The sequence below is a fragment of the Rhamphochromis longiceps genome, linkage group LG12, assembly GCF_057381845.1.
Source record: "Rhamphochromis longiceps isolate RC_006_pf linkage group LG12, R_longiceps_female_GT1.1, whole genome shotgun sequence".
Lineage (NCBI taxonomy): Eukaryota > Metazoa > Chordata > Actinopteri > Cichliformes > Cichlidae > Rhamphochromis > Rhamphochromis longiceps.
The window spans coordinates 18,499,589-18,519,066 of NC_140568.1; the positions used below are offsets into that span (position 1 = coordinate 18,499,589).

Consider the following 19,478-nt stretch of genomic DNA (forward strand, 5'->3'; position numbering starts at 1 on the left):
AACACAAGTCAAACTCAGTATGGTTTTAAGAGTTTCCTTAATTGGCAAATAAAAGCAAGTGCCTTCTTATTTTTTAAAATTGTACTCCTGAGGTAAGAAAAGAACTCTCACAGTGCTGGTGCTAACATACTCTCTTAGCATGCTAATATGTGCTAACTAGCCATGGACCAAAGCTAAAGCTAAAGCTTTAATGAAGGTATCAGACATACACAATGGTTCTTACATCTGCATTGGTCTGTGAATCTTCAGCTAGACCTGCTTTGATCTTTTGGGGGGTTGGGGTTTTTTGTTACAGAAATACAGAATAGATACAGTGAGGCAAAAAATTGTTTGCACATTCACTCTCTTAGACAAGCTTTCGTAAAATAGTTCTCCTTTTCTTTGGATTTTACTGCCTTTTGTTCTCTGTCAAAACGATCCCACACTGCTTCACTAATATTGGGATATTGAGGCTGGGACTCTGAGGAGGCCAATCTATGAAGATTTTTGCACTTACTTAATTGATAGTTTATTTTAGATCATTTCCATGCTAAAAAATGATGCCGTTCCTGTTCTGATGAAACTTTTCTGCATTCATAATTTCATCAATGTTAACTAGATCCTCACAACCAAGGGCTGAAATCAAGCCCCGCAATAATGGTTCATGAGTTAGGTGGCATTTTTTTTATGCCTAAATAATTCATAGGTTAAGTAGCTTAACTAGCATTCCTCTGAAAAGGGTCAGATACAAGAACTGGACTGTAATGGGTGAAAAAGCAGCCAATTTCCAAAGAAAAAACTTTGAAAGACATCTATAAGGCCTGCAGAACTATGGCTGAAGACCACATAAAAGAAAGGAAAAGAAAAGAGAAAAAGAAAATCACAAGCAAGTCTGGCTTCTTGGAAGCAAAATATGAAGAAATAAGGGGTGGGTCACAATACTCCATGTCCAAAAATGCTGACATATGATTTAAAAGCATTTTCTTATCATTAAAGGATACACTGTCCTGGGGAGTTGCTAATGTTTTCTTCGGGGGGTGCTGTGCTGGTCATCCGCACGGCATTTGGAAACCGAGAGAGCAGCTTTAAGCTGAAGTCCTCGAGCCACTCATACTCTTTGCCTCTGTAGATGAACATTTTATTCTGCAGCAGAAAGTGTAATTGTGTAACACATCAAATGAAAGTCAATAAGCAGCAAGAATTATGATCAACCTCATTTTCCATGATATACGAGAGGTGTGCATGTGTGATGCTGTATTTGTGCTGACATTCGCTCGTGTCATCAGAAAGCTAATAACCTTTATCGGCATTATTGCACATTGCCCCGAGACATTTTTCAAAAAGCCAGCTCACTGCATAAGCAACGGGTACATAAGGGTTTTTCCTAAGTCTCTATTTATTGAGATAGGTGTTCATTTTCTTACCCTGAGGAAGGACGGGAATCCAAGGCCATAATATCCAACAGCAAAATACTCGGGCTGCGGCCGCATCGCATGCATTATTTTCTCATAGAACTCAGCTTGCTTTTTCTGTAACACAAGCCAAACAAGATTGTAAATACAGTTCAAAGACAGTATTTTGAAATTAAACTAACAGCAGTTACAAAAATAAAACCATTTATAACAGTATTCAAAAAAAGAAATCACTGCAACAAAACTTTCATTATCTTTTACCTAATTTCAAGAAAAGACTTCTGAAGCACAAATATACAAAATGACTAACGCTGAGAGACTTTATAACTAGACTGCACATAATCAAATTAAACTCCACACTATCAGCAGACGCTGTCGGAGTGAAAATGAGCTCAGCAAAAGGTTACCGCACACACTCTCTTCTCTCCTTCCCAGAGAACCGGCTGCAGCCTCGAACGAGCTGGCACATAATTCTTGTCATCACGCTCATTTAAATTAGTATTAATGAGGCCATAAACAATGAGAGTCTGCACTTTATATCAGTTGTTTTCCCTATCTGTTTATGAAGGTGACTTTCTCTGAGGTTTCAGTAATCACAGTGCTTTATTTGCAGTACTCAATTCTAAAGCATCTCTTCTTACCAGTAGCTGGCTCAGCTCCATGAAGTCAAACATGTGGCTCTCGTGCATCTTGGCCAGCTGTTTGCCCAGCTCAATGGCCTTTTCCCACATCTGAGAAGACACATGCACCACTCGGTCATAAGAGGGACTACTGTAAACATAACACAAGGTATACTTCGCCATCTGGTTCCCCCTGCTGTTCTCGGTAAAAACCCCTACCTCACAGCTTCGGGGGATAACAGTTAATGCTTCATGCGCTAACTACTGAGAAGCCTAAACGCTGTCACAACTCAAGAGTCTTGTGGCTGGGTCTGTGTTTTTGTTGCTTTTGCAACTTCCTGAGAAGTTTGCCAATGTTGACTTACAGAACAGACATTCTCTGGAGTGGTTTAAGCCTCATGCTAAGACAACAGCTCACATGTAGAGCAGCTAATAATCACCTTGCCCTTGTCCAAGTAACATATAATATCCTGGAAGAGCCTCTCTTTCAGCTCCTGCTGGGTCCACACATGCTCCCCGTCTCCCCGAGGTATCAGATGAGCTGCGCAAGGTTTGTCGGACCACTGCGTTAAAGCAAATAACCATAAATAAGCATTCAGTTCACCATTTAGAAGCACACTTGAAAAAGATTAAACAGCTCAGACTTTAAAAAAAAGATCTCTCTGTCAAAAAAAAAAAACCAAAAAAAAAAAAAAAAAAGGCTTTGATGTGTCAGAGACCTCCAGTAATTCGGCATGCAGCAGCAGAGTATAGGCTGCCTCTGTGTAGTTCTCACAGTCCAGGTGCAAATCTCGCAGCTTGTACAAGTACCTGTTACAAGAGCACAGCGGTTAGACACAGCTCGCCCATTAGCCTGCAAACCAATAGGCTTTACGTCTCAATCTGACACACCTAATGTAAATGTCCTCCCTCTTCTTCTCTTTGTAGAAATTCTGCAGGAAGGAAAAAAAAAAAAAAAAAAAGAGGGAAAATTTGATGCTTTTTCTTTAAACATTTTCTTTCAAGCTATTTGCATAGGTGATTGCTTTATATTGCAAATAGCATTACACCTTTGGTTAATATAGGCAGAGGGCATACCAGCACATTGACGGTGCAGCTCATGCGGTGCTCGGGGCTCTCATCGTGTGTGATGGTGCGGTACGCCAGTAGATTCTCCAGCAGGCTGCTCAGCAGCAGAGCCAGCTCTTCTCCTGACTGGGACAGGTATCTGTGGCGTCTGCAGTGCTCCAATAATCTACACATACCCAACAAAACAAAAGTCATTTATAGACCACTCTTCAATTGTAAAGGTAAATTTCTAGTTCATCACTTTGCTAAAGCCCGACTTTCTTTCTGACAAACACAATAAAATTTGCTTTATTATTCCAGAATGGTACATTCTGTCCCTGAGAGACATCGCTTTATTAGACACTGCTTACAATTCTAACAGACTACCTCGCTCTTCTGGCTCCTTGAGAGCCGAATCAAAATACAATCAGAAAGGCCTTTGTATTATTTTTTGAAGCAATCCTATGCGAATCCCTTTTTGAGAAAGAATCAGTGCTTTTCATCAGTGCGGTGTACTCCTTAAACAGATTCGGGTAAAAGAAATCTTTGCTGTTTGATCTGCTCCTCTGGCTTACGTTTTCTCCAGCAGGACTTTGTACTGCTCATCCCCTCGGCCTCCCTCTACCTCTTGATCCAATTTTGTTATCAATTCATTTTCAAACTGCAAAGATGAAAAGAAAATTTAAAAAATAAATAAAGTAACCAAGGCCACCATCACACAAGCATCACAAATGTCATATTTAGCCAGGAGCAGCTTTTGCAGAATTCAAACAAAAACCACCAAAGTGGCAAACTTCTGAGGCAGATTTTCACCGTTTCAAACGTGTGTCCAGGGCTGAAGTTGTGCTCGCACTGCATCATATCAAAGAAGATTGGGATGGTGGCTTTCCTCAGTTCGGGCTCAGGCACTAATGTGACCTCCAGAATGGGTCCGACCATAGCTGGGATGAACTTCATTTTGTGGGGGCCTGAGGGACAACGAACATTATCACACAGAAACATCATAGTGTTATTTGAGGAGGCAATAAACCACATCTTCATTCTCAACAAAGAGAGGACAAATCTAATAATGTGGCAAACAAAACAACAACAAAATATGAAGCCGGACAATAAAAAATATTGTCTTGTTATTCCCCTTGCATTACTTGCAGGGAATGAATACACAGTTCCACAAACTCTGTGATAACAGAAGCATTACCAGATGGTCCAGCACACTCACCGAGATTATACCACATATCTCTGATCTTAAATCCAATAGTCTTCCTCATGTCTCCGTATCTGCAGCAAAATTCAATCAAAGCGTTGTTAAAATATGCTCTACAACCACAACAAAAGTGGCATAAGAGGTGTGCAAATGGGAAATGATGACAAAATGCAGTCATTTGCATATGATTTAAATCTTATATTTAACTGCAGAAAGGAAAACAAAAAATAGAACAAATAATTATCAGACCACATCCTACCTCGTAGTACCATATCACCCATATAGAGCAGCTCACTTGCTTGCTAGAGTATTTAAAAGTAAAATGGGAGGCAGAGCCTTCAGCTTTCAGCCACCTCTTCAGCTTCCAGTTTGGATTCGGTAGATCATAAAGGGCCATCTGATTGCTGGGTCTGTATTACTGTATGGTCTGTACAATGTAAAGCACCTTTAGGCCACTGTTGCTATTATTTGCGCTATATCAATAAAATTGAATCAAAAACTCTCTTGTTCTTTTAGTTTGAGAAGCTGGCAGATAAGGACCTGTGAGGTATCTGTCAAACTCCTGTAGGTACTCTGGCTTCCCACTAAAACCAGTTTGTTTAAATGGAGTGGTACATACTGTTGAATTACCAGGATACCCTTTATTTCTTAGAACTTGAGAAGAACATTAGATTTCAATTTTTTTGGTCCATTTTAACACTATAATTTGACCCGCAGAGCCTGATTCTCCACCCGCTCCACTAACCAAATTTACCACTTCTTTAATCAATGCAACAGCGGACGTAATAGGAATGGGGTTTTCAAATGATTAATCAGTCTTTTAATGTGATGAACTTGAGTTCGGTAGCACAATGTGCCACAGGAGAACAGAAGTAATGGTTGCTAACGAGGCCCAATGTATGCCTTTGTAGATACTCCATTAAAAAATTCATAAATGATTTATGATGAATTATTCCATTAATCATTATTTGCCATTTACAAGATTTCCAATCAATTTCAGGTTACATTAGAAGAAAACAAATGTGCTTTCAAAAATAAGGACTTTTCAAAACAAAAGTGATGCCAGTCTTTTTTTTCTTGTATTGTGTATTAAAAATAAAAATGAAAACACATTTATTCTTCAGCATTTAATATGCTTTTCTTCCATATTTAGCCAATTATAAAACGCACTCTATTTTTGTTTACATTCTACACAACGCACAATCTGTTTGTTATCTTTAATAACCTGTCTGATGAATAGTAAATGGTCTCACTTGTTCAGTATCTTGTTTCGTTTTTCTTGAGAGAAGGACTCCAGCTGCAGCGTCTTGTGAGTGAGAAACGCCACGGTCAAATGAAAGTAGTTATTCCACAGCTGCGAGGGGAAGCAGGGTTTTCAAATATTAATACCATAATTAAGAGATTTCAAGTTTGTGTTTAATAAAGAATGTAACCTCTACTGAAGCAGGAGGAGGACGAGACTAACCTGGAGTTCAAAATGCGCCTTGTCCAGGAAAAACTTGTTAAGGACGTCTGAGTACAGGTTAATGGCCCTGAGGAAGACTCCCATCTGCACCAGGTTCATGACCATCCAGTCAGCGGGGAAGACATTTCCCATGAGGTCTTTAAACATGATGAATGTCTCCATGAGGAAGTCCTTGGGTCAAAAGTACAATAAAATCATTACTGCATGGGTTTACTCTCCAGCCCTTTAAAGAAATATAATAAAACCTGCCAAAAATTCACAGCACTGCAACTACACGTCAGTCAGGCATAATGGTCCCACGGCTTAATTAAGGCCCACGGACATCCTCATCATGCGTGCTTAATCCACTGCATGAAATGTCTAGAATCAATATTCTCTTAAGGAGCAGTAAGTGGCCTGGGTGGTTTAAAGCCCATTATTGATGAAATGCTTCAGGACAAGCTGTAGCCAAGAGGGGAGGAACCAAGACACTTACAATGATATCCTGTCTCGTCTTGAAGGTGCTGATGTAGTGGGAGTAATGCATGTCGTCCATTTGTTTGAGGATCGCCGTCATGCAGGCGAGATAGTGACCCTGCCACAAGAGAGAGACAGTCAAATATCTTTAAAGTAAAAAAAAAAAAAAGACACTTTCAGCACATATTTTACATATTCAGCTATATATATAGCCATTGTTCATGTCAGTGCCATTAATATTAAAACCAATGCTGACAATGTGGTTGTCAAGGACACATTTCAGCTGTAATATGAGTGTGTCTTACAATGAGAGGAGATGATCGGTCCATGCTGATGACAGTGCGATTAACCCTGCGAAGAAGCCTCTCCATTATCAGCTGAACGTGCCCCCTGGTTGGACCCTGCGCAGACAGAACAGCTTCAGGCACCGTTACCAGCGACGTAGACGTGCTGTCACAGACTGACAGAATCCCTTTTTGTTAAACTGTTAACAGGGGCGCTTTCATTATTTTTGAAATACTCAGCTTTGACAGTATTTGTCCCCGTGGAGATGAATGAAATTCCCTTTGCGGTGCCCACAGTATTTAATTTTAAAATAGACACACACGCGCACATACACACATAAAATATAATAACTCAATCAATTAGTGGATTGATTCACTAATTCCAGTTGTCAAGCATTTCTGTATCAGAAACTGTCATGTCTGGATTTTAGTCATATTAGAGTAAAAATTCAAGAGAAAAATTGTGGTCGTCCATCCCCCCCCCCATTTCTGACTAACAAGTAGTTGTGGCAACTAACTGCTCCTCAGGTGGTTGAGAGTGCAACAACCTCAACCTCTGTGTGACCTCTGGTTTCCTGGTGGAATCCGTCTCTAAACCATCACGGCCTGATTCGTGCTGACTGCAATCACTCTCAGACAAACTGGCGAAGGCTTGTAAATAATAGCAGACTGCTGCCGCACGTTCCAGCTAATCACAGTCATTCTGTTCCAATGAGTTCAGAGTTGGAACTCAACTCAACTGGTTGCCATCGGGTTGTATTCTGGTTATAATCCTTTATATAAGAGAGGCTACGTCATTTTGCAGTTGAATTGCTGTCCTGCAGCAATTATGTCCCTGTTTGTGGGGGAATGTCTGAAATCCTGTTACAAATCCACGTGGTTCTGGCTGGATTATGAATATGAATAGTTATTGTACATTTTGTGTACATGCAGAAGGCTCCAGATTTGTGATTTTTACCAGATTGCATGAAATTGACCACATTCAGTTGCAAACTAAATTAATCAGGATTAATTTATGCTTTCTGGCAATGGAAAGAAAACTTAGAAACAATTCAAAAATACAAACAAATGTGTACAACCTATAAGAGACTGCCAGCTCTAAGGTTTTTAGCGTTTTAATGGATTCAGCTCTAAATTTACTGACACCACGTTGTCAGCTTGGCTACATTTTTGACCACAAAGCTGAGTGTAAACTCAGCAGCAGTTTGCATATCACCAAGCTACACACGAAGCCTGCTCTCTCATCTAAACAGTAAAAAGATACTGCAGTGGGATTTGTTGAATTTATTGCTTTCTACTTTATTACTCTGTCATGCTTGTGCTGAATCATCCTTTGACATAGCTCTATTTTTGGAACTCGTGAATATGGGCAGGTCGCTGGTCTGTTGTGGTCTGCTGTTTTTCTTTAGGTATAAAATAAAAGGATGAAATAATTTAATGTGTATTTTTCATATTTATCAACGTTAGAAGGTAGGCTTCACACTAGTAAATGTAGGTTTGTGGATTATCCAGACAACCTATGTGGGAAGTGATGTGACTGCCATTTTTCTTCTCACTGGAGCATCAAAGAAGGTAATTCCATTCATCTCCGGTATAATAGGGTGGGGGGGGGGGGGGGGGGGGGGGGGGAGAGAGAGAGAGAGAGAGAGAGAGGAAAAGTCACTAGAGAGCAATATTTCAAAACCTAGGCAAGTAAAAGTCAAACTGGGATAACTAGATGTTCCACTTAACCATCCATCCATCCATTTTGAACAGCTTATCTTGGATAAGCACAACAGTGGCAGCAGGGTAAGCAGAGCAGCCAAGACATTCCTATCCTTAACTACATCCTCCAGCTTCTCCAGAGGATCGCAGACTCCTCCAGGTTAGATGAGATCTATAATCCCTCCAGCATGCTATGGGTCTGCCTAAGGCTTTTTTCTCCAGTTAAAAGTACTAAGATAAAATCTAAAAATAGGCTCAATTCAATCCAACTGGCTCCTTGTGATGGTAAAGAGTAGCAGTTTTTCTTTGTGATCCCCATGGATACCTAAGCTCTTTACGCTCTCTGTGGATAAATTGAATTTTGGCAGCTCGTATCGACCACCTCATTTCTGACGAGATAATTCCTACGGTAATTTGGACGTGAACCAGTAATTGCCTCACCACGTCTTTGCGGTCCAGGTTGTCCAGCACTGTGCTGAGCAGCTGGACGCAGGCCTCGTAGTCTGGTTTAGTCGAGTGGTCGTCCAGCTGCCCACTCAGCTGATCGGTAACAAGCGGCAGAAGCACATCTCGACACTCTGAGGGAACACGGCACATTTCCCGTTAATGGATCTAACCTAATAAACTTGTACGCAAGTGTAAAAGTTGTTTTTCCTCTTTCATCTCGTACGAAATGTCATCACAGGCTTTTTTTTTTGAGCCTCAAGGACTCCTACCTGGCTGCCTGAAAAGGTCACTCTCCACCATTTTACACATGCAACCAAGCTTCTGACGCACGAGCTGAGAGTCGGGAATGCTCTCGATGAACTTCGCGAGGAGAACGCTGAAAGAAAAAGAGGCAAAAGAGCAGCTGTGACAATTTTAATGCTATTCACATTTCACATCCAGTAATTATAGTCACAGAGGACTAATGAGCCGCACACACGACGGGTTGATTTTACTGCGGCAAGAATTGAGGAAAAACGCCTCCTTTGCTCAGAAGTAAATATGACAATTTGCACGTAGACAGGCAATTATCATTTCCCGCTGTGCAAACTCTCTGGAGAGTTACCTGAGCTCCACAGGATCAAACACAGTCTGGATGTCATTAATGATGCTGGGGAGGTATTTCAATATAGCCCCCTGAAAAAAAGAAAAGAATCAGGTCTCATCAGGCTGAAGACTATTTTTATTCTCTAGTCAAACAAGCTTTTTAACTGAGCTTGTTCCTCACCTCATCGAGCCCGCCAGCAAAGAGCTCACATTATTTTGCAGTTAATTTGTACAGCTTCCTCCATAACTTGTGTACAACAGTGTAACACATTTTTCACAGCTGGATTGCTGCAGTTATTGAACAGCAGCAGCAGAAAAACAGAGACCAAAAACCAAAATAATATCTTCATAAAGTCTGACCAGCTGCATTTTAGTTCCATTGTAAAGCTAGACAAATGGCTTTTTGGTTAAAAATAAATAAATAAATACAATTATAAAATGCTTCCACATGATATATTTAGTTCCTAAACACACAAACACCTTCAATGTACCTTTATCTTTACTCCCTCATCCAGCGGTCTGTCCATGAGAGAGTTGAAAGAGAGGAAGAGGGTGCGGATGGAGTTGAAGAAAGCGTCTCCGTCCTCGCTGTTCCCATAGAACCTGCAGTAAAAACACCACCATTAAAACACAAGAAGTCACCCTCCGAATGATGGAAATGCTGAGTGGATTCTTGTGTTGCAGTGCTTCTCACACCTGAGATAGAGGACTCGGGACTGTACAATAAACCTGAACAGGTACTTGAGAGCTTTGAGTGCAGCATAGAGTCTCTCAGTCAGGCCAGGCTCTTCAGCATGGCCCACATAGTAGTTAAGCACCCCGGTTAGCTTCCTGAGAAAGTGAATCAGTTAGACATTAAGGTCTAAGGGGGTAATTATGGTGTGGGAGGAGAAGAAGAGCTGAAAGAATTAAGAATAAACAGCACAAGCTATTAAAAGTATAAATATAGAACGGGGACTCACACGTAAGCCAAGGTGGCGCTGAAGTGCTTGTTGATGTAGGTTTCCAAGACGGGGTTAAAGTGCTGGAATTTGATGTCGCCAATAAGAGTAATTATAAATACCTGGATAAAAGCAAAAGGAACAAGGAGGAAATAAAACTAAAGTCTGTGCAGATTAAAACAGTTCATAAAGGTTATCATTTTATGTAAATGAAAAGTTGTTCACTCCTCTAACGTTATAGAAAGGCTGTATCAAGTAGGCGCTAATGCAAACAGAGCATCACACAGTCACTACTTCACACGAAGTGCCAGGTTTTGGTAAAAAAGTATTAGTTCAAACAATCGGAAAAACATCAAGAGGCAAATGCGCTCAAAGCTGCTATGAATGGCCATATTTCATAAAGTCTGCCATCACAGACAAGAGGGAGGCATGATATGATTTAAATATAGAGATGACAACACACATTTTCATACAGCGCGTCCTAGAAGGCATTCACAGCGTTCCACTTAGCTGTTTGCACGAGAAGTGCCAGATTCAGTTATGTTACAAACGGAAGAAAACAGAGAGACGAGAAAGTTTTAACCCCGATTACTCTGTCACCATCGCACAGCCTGGGTGTGAAAGTCAGATTGCTGCTTTCAGGAGTCATAGTAATAATAAACAGTGGGATCTTGCCAACCTTGGCATAAAAAAAAGAAAGTGTGTGTGTGTTTGCGGGGGTAGGGATCAATCATCTCACAAGCAGTTCTGATGGACTACGCTGGAGCATTAAACGTGTTCAAAAGCCAAAAACACTGGGTGGCTTTTAAGAAGCAGGCACAGGAACTGCATTTATCATCAAGGCTGGTGATCGCAGCAACTTTCGCACAATTTTTGTAAATTTCAGAATGAATTTAAATTTGGGAAGGAAAAAAAATTCTAAACTTGTGAAATCAGTTCAGTTTTATTATTATGACTCATTTTCATCCCTGTGAACTGATTCAGCCTGAGAGAACCCAAACTGAAACTCAACAGTAGGATTTAACACATACTGACACTGGCTGCTGTTGCATGTAAACTTTTTTTTTTTTGTCAGCTGTCTTTGATGTGTTTTGATCAGCTGACTGAAAATGGGCATATATACTGTACAGTTTGTTCACTGCAACAACAACAGTGCCTGTCATTGGGTAGCCAGAGGACATTGACAGGAAGAGCTCAGCAAGACACTAATCAGGTTAAATCATTTACATTTGATTTGTTGTTTATACTGATGGGATTATGAAAAGGTTTGTTCCACACCCCTGCAATTAAGCAATGGGTTGATCCCAATTATGGAGTGTTTTAATTGTGTTTGGGCTTTTAAACTGATGAGAATCCTAATATTAGGCTATATGCAATTGTAGCTCCTGTGACTAACCAAGGCATTAAACACCGGAGTGTCAAAGGTGTCCTTTTCTGAGGTTTCCATCATGATGTTGAACAGGGCATCGAGAGTGTCCTGGAGGAACTGTGGATTAAACAAAAACCTGTTACAACAATGCCATTAAATACAGTGTTCTAAAACACTCTAGATAATTTTTGTGCATACTTTAACTATCTCGCTTCCTTCCACCTCCATGAGTCTTTGCAAAATCTGGTCAAGATCCTCAGTGTTAGACCTCCAGTTCAAAAGGCCGAGTAGATCCACTAAAGGAGAAAGGGGAGAAAACAAATGAACACACAAAAAGCAGCAGGAGCAACGTCTCCTCTGTTGCCACATCACTTAATGTAATCCACATTAAAAGGCAGAAATTTCAGCATTAATTGAATCAGAAATGCATCAGACAGCATCAACACATCAGCAAAATATTGGCAACACGGATCACTTTAATTAATTTCAAAGCCATCAGCAGGGAGGTCAAATGACAGTATGCTTAGCTATCCATCAACAAAGCTGTTTCATTTCTTAAAACACCACTTGTGACAAGACATCTTTTCATTATGACAGGCTGGAAGGGTGGCAGAAAAAATAAGAGATGAGCCAGATGGTACCATTCTGAGTGAGTTTAGTGGAGCAGGTGAGTGTGGCAAGCTGGAAGCTGTCCTTAGTCACAGGAATGACTCCTGAATGGTGGAACGGCTTTCCCGTTTGCTTCTCCTTCTCCTCCACTTCCGCCCAGGTTGCTGGCAAGGTGAGATAAACCTTAGCATCCTCTGCTTTTTTCACGTCAACCTAGGAAAAGTCAGAAACTAGGGAATGAATCATGAGGTTTCACTGATCAATGGAAATCTAATTTCATATTTATTGACTCTGGAGAGATTCATGAATAATCCATCTACCCATTGTCAGCTATTCAAGACAGGCTTTTTGCATAATTAGATAAAAGCAATAAACATTCTCTTGCTTATCTTAAAGCTCAATGAATTACCTTTAACACAGCATAAATATGTGAAAAGCATCCTGTCCTATACATCATTCCGCAACAATACCTTATAGACGATAAGATCGTGTCTGCCATCTCTCAGCGTGGTTCCGTCTCCTCTCATAAGCCGGACGAAGGCCATGCCAAAGGGCTTCTCTGACTTGTCCCTAGCTGAAGGGCACATAGGAGCATAAAGATGGGAACTCATCCAAGAACACTCACACTAGCTGTGTTTAACATGGTGGCAGCATTACACGTGGGTGTTTGTCATACAAATAAGGCACAGTCACTCACAGTCCTGGGAGGATCTGTGTCTAAACATCACCCTCAAGTGGCAGCGGCACACGTCTTCAATGGGAATCGTCACCTTGCAAGGACAAGGAAAAAAAAGGTACTGGAATTAGGAAATGTGCTAATACAGGATTATGCATATGGAACAAATGCAGTTGGGAGATTTACATATAGCGCATTCAACCAATGCAGTCCCAACAGATTATTGTATAAATTGAGCCACAGCAAATCCATTTTGAAAAGAAATCTCATTAGATAACATGACGGCACAGAGCTGCTCATGTGGGTGCTTGCTGTGAGCTTACCTTCGCTGTTTCATTCCAACAAGGCTGCTTCACCTGGTAGTAAATGACAGACTTGTACTCCGTTATGCCATCATAACCGGCTCCAGGGAATATGGCTTTCTAAAGACATTAAAGGAAGAGATTAGTTTACATGACAGGAACATCTTCAATGTTCTTTCTGCTGTTTTCAATTGTCTCTAACTTTTTTCTTTTTTGGTTAAAGTACAGCAAAGCACATAAATTGCTACATGTAATCAATACAGAGTTACAAAATGTCAGTTATCAGTTAGATAATGATGCAGCAATACGGATGGTCTCCCACCAAAGGATTTTAAGAAACAATTTAGCTTGAATAATTTGGTAGATCCCTCCTTCACATCATCCACTGCCGCTTATCTGAGTTTGGGTCATAGTTGAAGCCCCAACTTCCCTCACCCAAGCCACCTCTTCCAGCTCATCTCAAGGGACACAGAGTTGTTTCCAATCCAGCTGAGAGATATAATTTCTCTGTTGAGTCCTAGCTCTGCCCTGGGGCCTCCTCCTATTAGGACTTGCCCGAAACTAGTTGGTTTCCAAGAGGCATCCTAATCAGATGCCTAATCCACCTCAACTGGCTCCTTTCAATGTCAAGGAGCAGCAGTTCTACTCCAAGTCCCTCTCAAATGACTGAACTCTAACCCTATCACTTCAGGGAGAACCCTGCTACCCTTTGAAGCAAACTCATTTATCTGCAACCTAATTTTTTCAGTCACTACCCAGAGCTCATGACCAGAGGTGAGGGTAGCAACTTAGATTGGCCAATAAGTCGTCTGCTTTGCTTTAACAACAGATTATTACAATGTCTGCTTCACTGAGGACGTGGCGCCAATCTGTTTGTCAATCTCATGCTACACTCTCCCATCACTTTTGAACAAGACAGCAAGTGACTCAAATCCTCCATTTGGGGTAGTAATTCATCCTGGTCTAGGAGTGAGCACTCCACCCTATTTTGAGTGGCCTCAGACTTTGAAGGTGTTGATTCTCATTCCAACAGTCCCACACTTTGCTGCTAGTTATGAAGTTATCATGGATATCATTGGATTGGAAAGACAAGTCTCATTCTGGAGACACTCATATGGATCTTAAAAAGCTGCAGGTATTTATTAAACCAATGGGAAGAATTCTGCAAATAGCTGGAAGCAACAAAACAAGCTTCAACTCCAAATTATGTTTTACAAAATCCACAATAGGGCATATTTATTGGTGAATCTCATCAATAATCTCTAACAGAGAGGTATGGGGCAACTTGAGTAAGTGAACTGTGCTTTCCAGTTTTTATAGACTAGTGTTTACTAAACAGAAAAAAAACAGAACTTCTGATTGTTGATAAGTGAAATAGAACACTTTTCTATCTTTAGGGCTGTCCACAACCACATGTATACTGTCACAATTATATGACTTATATAAAGATGCCATTCAGTAAGCTGCATTAAGATCAAATTAAATTACATTTTTTTTAAATGTCATTCACTGGTCTATTTTACCTCCATGGGATTGCCTTCATCATCGTGCACACTCAGTATGACCTCTACATTTTTGGGGGTCTTCTTTTTACCACGGTCAAATTCTCCTTGTAGCAAGGTTACATAAATATCATTCCTCACGTTTCCTGGATGAGGGATAACAGACGATCAGAAGGTTGTGTTGAGAAATTTTAAAAAAGCCCCTCACAGCTTCGTGAGCAATTAAAATGAGCATGACCGTCGTGAGAACTGCCCATCAACAAAGGCTTTAATTCACCAGGGAGGATGATTTCTGGAAAGCCCATTTTCCTGACGATAGCGGTGCTGCGGTCCACAAAGTGGGGGTAGTCCTTTCTGACTTGGGCAAGGTCCCCTGGGAGAAGCTTCATGGTCACAAACAGCCCTGCCAGCAAACATGTAAAGAAATTCAATGAGGCAGACTGCACCTTGCAGACCCCTCACACATCAATTATTTTCCTCAAAGCAAAAAAAAGGTCAATTTAGAGCAACCCTCTAAAATCACAGGGGAACACACGGTCTGTGAGCACTTCATTTTACCCTGGCCTTTGTGATTGACCTCCCGCGTGGCAATGACTTTGTTGAAGACAGCTGTGAGGGGCTCATTCTCTCCTATGACTCGAGAAGGGATGCGCGGAGACATGATGAGCTGCCTCTGACGGATGTAGGTTTCCATAGCTATCCTAAGAAGGAAATATAGAGGTGACAATACAATGAAAGTAAAAAAAAAAAAAAGAATCAACTGCCAGCATCTTTGACAGGTGACAAACAAATGGACGGAAGAGCTGCGAAGGCACTGTGAGGCTTTCTGGAGTTTTTGACAACACGCACCATCTCTCCCAGATCCCTGCTGCTCTGCTCGAGTTACTACAGCAGAGAAAATCTGCTTAAAATACTAACACTACTCTAACTTTTAATAAGACAAACACCAATGTGTATAAATTTGAAATCTCTTTATAGATTTCCAAAAAAAGAATCGATCAGTTTTGATCTTTAAAGTACTTTAAAGCCCTTGACCACATTTTTAGTTTACAGTTACACTACTATGGAAGTACTCAGCGAGGTTAGCCAAACATCTTTGTATCAGAAAACAGAATTACACAGTGCCGACGCTGTAATTACACAGAAGGGAATAATCACAAAACTCTATTGTAGTGGTTTAGTAACAAGGAACAAGGAAAGCAGAAACGTGTCAGCTAAGGTTTCACTGTCAGGTTTCTGTGTGCTGCAAAAGCATATATCACATTAAATCAATGAAATGTTGTGTTTTTACTCTTCTACAATGTTGGATTAGCTTTCAGTTCTCCAACACCATGCTATGGCTAGTCTGCTCTACCTGTGACTGCAGGTTAACACAGCAGATCGGGGTGTTAATCAAGGGCCAAAATAGGCCCAGCAAAAGGTCCCAGCTGGTCCACTGGATGGCTTTTTAAGGTGTAAAATTAGCAGAGAAAGAAAATCAATGGGGTTTTTTTGTTTTTTTGGAGGGGTTACTTTATTTTGCACCACAAAGCATGGTGTTACAGGCTGTTAAGGACGAGTCGCATCACGAGAGCTGTTGTCCAAACCATTAATTTAATCTGAGACAGAGGTCTGAATCATCATCACTTTTACAGCCTTCTTGCCGACAAAGACATCACCCAAGGCTTTTACATAATGATATTAGACTAAGACAGTTAAGCCGACACACTGTGCTGACAGCAAACTGAATGTAGAAAAACTGAGACGTGTTGTTGTAACTGCATTTTTCTTGCAGCATCTCATGCTGTTTTGTAAATGGAAAGTTTATTAAATATGAACGTTTATGTATCTATGAACGTTTTTTTTTTATATGTTAGGTTATTATTTAGTTATTCTACTTCACCAGACCAGCTCAGATTAAACTGGGCAATGTGTGTCCCAAGATGTAAGGTGAACTCTAGAGTTTGCTACAGACAGCTTGCCAAAACTGGTGATCTCAATCGGTTCCATCTCACAGCCTTTCACCACGTTCAATGCTCAGGAGAAAAATGTAACAGTGTCTCGTTGTAGTTATTTATTTATTTATTTTTATCTTGTGTTCAATTAAAAATTTACTTACCCTGGTCTATTTATATTTACCTAATTGTTCGTACAGTGCGAAAACATTTACTCTGTTAATGAAATGAAAAAAAAAAAATCATTAACCTGTCAAGGCTGGAAAGCTTAAAACGCTCAGCGGTGCAATCTTTCCTTTGTATATGTCCAAACAAAAACTAATATTTATCTGAAGGCTTGCATATTTCCTGTCAGATACAAAGCACATAGGGCCAAAGTCTTTCAAGATAAGAAGGATGCCACGAATTGAAAATTTAAATCAGTATTATTTTTTGGTCTCTACCTTCTCAAAAAGACAGAGTGATCTGTTCTAGAGTGAAAAGAAAAGAAAAACTGAGGTTAAAACTTGGTAAAATTTGTACAGAAGCCAGAAATGAGTCGAGATATTTTTGGCTCTCTTCCATCTACGATCCCTGTGAACATATGACTGTCATTGTTTATCTCCCCCCTCCCCCTCCAGTTTGTAGGTGCCCTAAAAACATGATCTTGAAGCTTCTCTTTCATTTAGAACTGCAAAAAGTGTTTTGTCCTTGAAATACAGTGTAGGAAAAGTCGAACTGCAGCCTTGGAAAAAGAAAAAAAAGCAAACGTAATGGAACACAGTTGGCAGTAAGTATAACTCGAGAGCTATTCATGTTCTTATGAATTATTTGTGCTCAATTGAGTTGCGTTACAAAACAAGACCGAGCCTGTAAACAGCAAAAATATGACAACATTAGAGGACTCACTGCTGAAAGGGGATGAAATGCTGTTTGTCCTCGTCATCTATTTTGCCGTGGGCAATGTCTGTTATGTCCATAACTGCAATGACAAACACATTGACACATTCACAGTAAGGATGCAGACTGAAAAAGACGAGCTAATTAACTAGATTTGACAGCGTTTTCTAGTAAATGCCAAAACGACAGCAAAATGGGAATCACCTTTTTTCTGTTTTATTTTTTAAAGAGCTCGGAAAGTTAATTAACTTATAAGTCTGGAAAGTGTATTTTCCATGTCTGAAAAAGAAGCCGAGCCAGGTGTTGGATCTCGCTCACCTGTTGCCTGGCGCAGCAGAAAGCCAGCTTAGTAAGATATATTGAGCGGTCTTGATCTTGCCTTTGAATTGTTCATTTCACCCGGATCTTTTCCTAGAATGCTTTTTTTTTTTTTAAACGCTTTTTCCCTGGCTAAGAATAATATGACTTCTGAGTTGAATGTTCATTCTGACTCCGGTTTCAGTCCATTTGCTGGAACACCAGAGGAAAACCATTTCCCATCAAATCCACTAATCATCTGGCCGAAAACAAAAAGACAGTTGCTAAACCAATTTTCCTCCGACTGCCTTGCCAAGGCAGAGTGAAGGCATTTTCTAGGTCAGGAAGCAGGTGTTCCCATTTCGTTTCGACACATGGATCTTTCATTTCTCCACCTCAACAAAACTATTCATGCATCTGTACCACGAGAGAGGGCTAGCTTTTTCTTTTTTTCCTTCTTAAATTGAACTTTTATACTGCTCTTACAAATATTAGGACATAAAAAAGTCCCTCACCGGCCACACCAAACGGTCTCCTAAGTCCGCCTGTTTGTTTCTTGCCCTCTTTCAGCTCCATGCTGCCCACTCTGATGATCTGGCACACCAGGAAGAGTCGCTGCCTCATCAAGTCAGTGCTGCTCAGGTCCTGGACACAGAAGACACACAAAAGATTATTTATTATGGCACTGCGAGAGATAAGGTGCATTAGGTACAAAAGGCAGTGACTCTACTTGCCAGTCATTGTGTACACACACAGGGCTGGAGCTGAGGACCAGATGGAAAATATTTCCATGATAAAGGAGTGGAGTAAAAGCTTTAAACACATCGCCTTCCCAGCATGTTTATATGCTTATTTTTCTCAAGGTTTTTACTTTTCAAAGGACCATCCACTTGTGTGCTTTGCTATAATCTTAAACTGTACACCTTGATTAATGTGGCTTTATCACACTCCAAACCACTAGCTCCTGATGGCACACATGGAGGTTAACACAGTGACTTGATTACAGAGCACCGCTTATTAACTTAAGCAGAAGCAACATAATGGAGGCGAATGCATTCAAATTTTCAATGATGTGCTGTGAGTGAGCCATTCAGTGAAACTTTTAGTAAATTAGGAGCAATCCAGACGCTAATTGTCTTCTTTGTCACAGACTTCAGGCGGCGCTTGGATTGTTTAAATCTGAAAGAGAGGGAACGCACTGTGGTGGGTAGGGATTTGGTTACCGTGAATAGCGCTGGCAGGTTGTTGAGTTTTTCAATTTCTTTAGGCATTCCCGTACTGTCCCAGCGCACCAGGAAGTTCTCACTGCAAGAATTTAAATAAAAGTCACAGTTAGAGACGGCGTTATCTGAAACCAAAGCCAGTGATGTAAAAGCAGCATTATTTTATGTCTCACCCAATAAAATCCAAAAGTTTCCAGAAAAAAATTTCAAGTGTCTGCATATTTTAAATGCCATAATTATAAGAGCCTAGATATCCCTGTAGGCCTTACCAAACATAGGAGGATGCAGCCATCCTAAAAGAATCATCACCAGCCGGTCATTATTGGTATTTCTGTCAGGACCATTTTAGTCAAAACAAGACTGATTCCATCTGCAGTAAATTATATTTGGCGGTACATCCCTGTTCTGGGACCTCCCCGAGAGCACACATCCCTGCATTTCCATGCACAAATATGGAAAAATGCAGGTTGGACAGCAGCGAGACACCCCCACAGAACAGAGCATCCCATAACAATGCACATGACATCAAAGCTGCATCTACAC

The 19,478-nt window shown here is 40.6% G+C and overlaps 1 protein-coding gene across 5 annotated transcripts in view; it reads right to left on the reverse strand.

The window, feature by feature from the left end:
- Positions 1-19,478, reverse strand: part of dock5 (dedicator of cytokinesis 5) — a 39,503-nt gene that overhangs the window by 7,930 nt on the left and 12,095 nt on the right. For all 5 annotated transcript variants that reach the window (XM_085425004.1, XM_085425006.1, XM_085425005.1 and 2 more), the window contains 32 exons: positions 18,936-19,017; positions 18,228-18,357; positions 17,425-17,497; positions 15,161-15,303; positions 14,880-15,005; positions 14,624-14,748; positions 13,122-13,220; positions 12,820-12,892; positions 12,593-12,696; positions 12,155-12,335; positions 11,712-11,809; positions 11,541-11,630; positions 10,166-10,266; positions 9,900-10,034; positions 9,695-9,806; positions 9,223-9,293; positions 8,888-8,994; positions 8,613-8,749; positions 6,489-6,584; positions 6,203-6,301; positions 5,728-5,898; positions 5,516-5,616; positions 4,278-4,336; positions 3,872-4,026; positions 3,634-3,719; positions 3,089-3,245; positions 2,903-2,943; positions 2,731-2,821; positions 2,452-2,574; positions 2,033-2,122; positions 1,404-1,508; positions 981-1,122 (listed from right to left, as the gene is read on the reverse strand). In XM_085425004.1, coding sequence (XP_085281130.1) covers positions 981-1,122; positions 1,404-1,508; positions 2,033-2,122; positions 2,452-2,574; positions 2,731-2,821; positions 2,903-2,943; positions 3,089-3,245; positions 3,634-3,719; positions 3,872-4,026; positions 4,278-4,336; positions 5,516-5,616; positions 5,728-5,898; positions 6,203-6,301; positions 6,489-6,584; positions 8,613-8,749; positions 8,888-8,994; positions 9,223-9,293; positions 9,695-9,806; positions 9,900-10,034; positions 10,166-10,266; positions 11,541-11,630; positions 11,712-11,809; positions 12,155-12,335; positions 12,593-12,696; positions 12,820-12,892; positions 13,122-13,220; positions 14,624-14,748; positions 14,880-15,005; positions 15,161-15,303; positions 17,425-17,497; positions 18,228-18,357; positions 18,936-19,017 — 3,503 coding nt within the window. The remainder of the gene's footprint in view (positions 1-980; positions 1,123-1,403; positions 1,509-2,032; positions 2,123-2,451; positions 2,575-2,730; positions 2,822-2,902; positions 2,944-3,088; positions 3,246-3,633; positions 3,720-3,871; positions 4,027-4,277; positions 4,337-5,515; positions 5,617-5,727; positions 5,899-6,202; positions 6,302-6,488; positions 6,585-8,612; positions 8,750-8,887; positions 8,995-9,222; positions 9,294-9,694; positions 9,807-9,899; positions 10,035-10,165; positions 10,267-11,540; positions 11,631-11,711; positions 11,810-12,154; positions 12,336-12,592; positions 12,697-12,819; positions 12,893-13,121; positions 13,221-14,623; positions 14,749-14,879; positions 15,006-15,160; positions 15,304-17,424; positions 17,498-18,227; positions 18,358-18,935; positions 19,018-19,478) is intronic.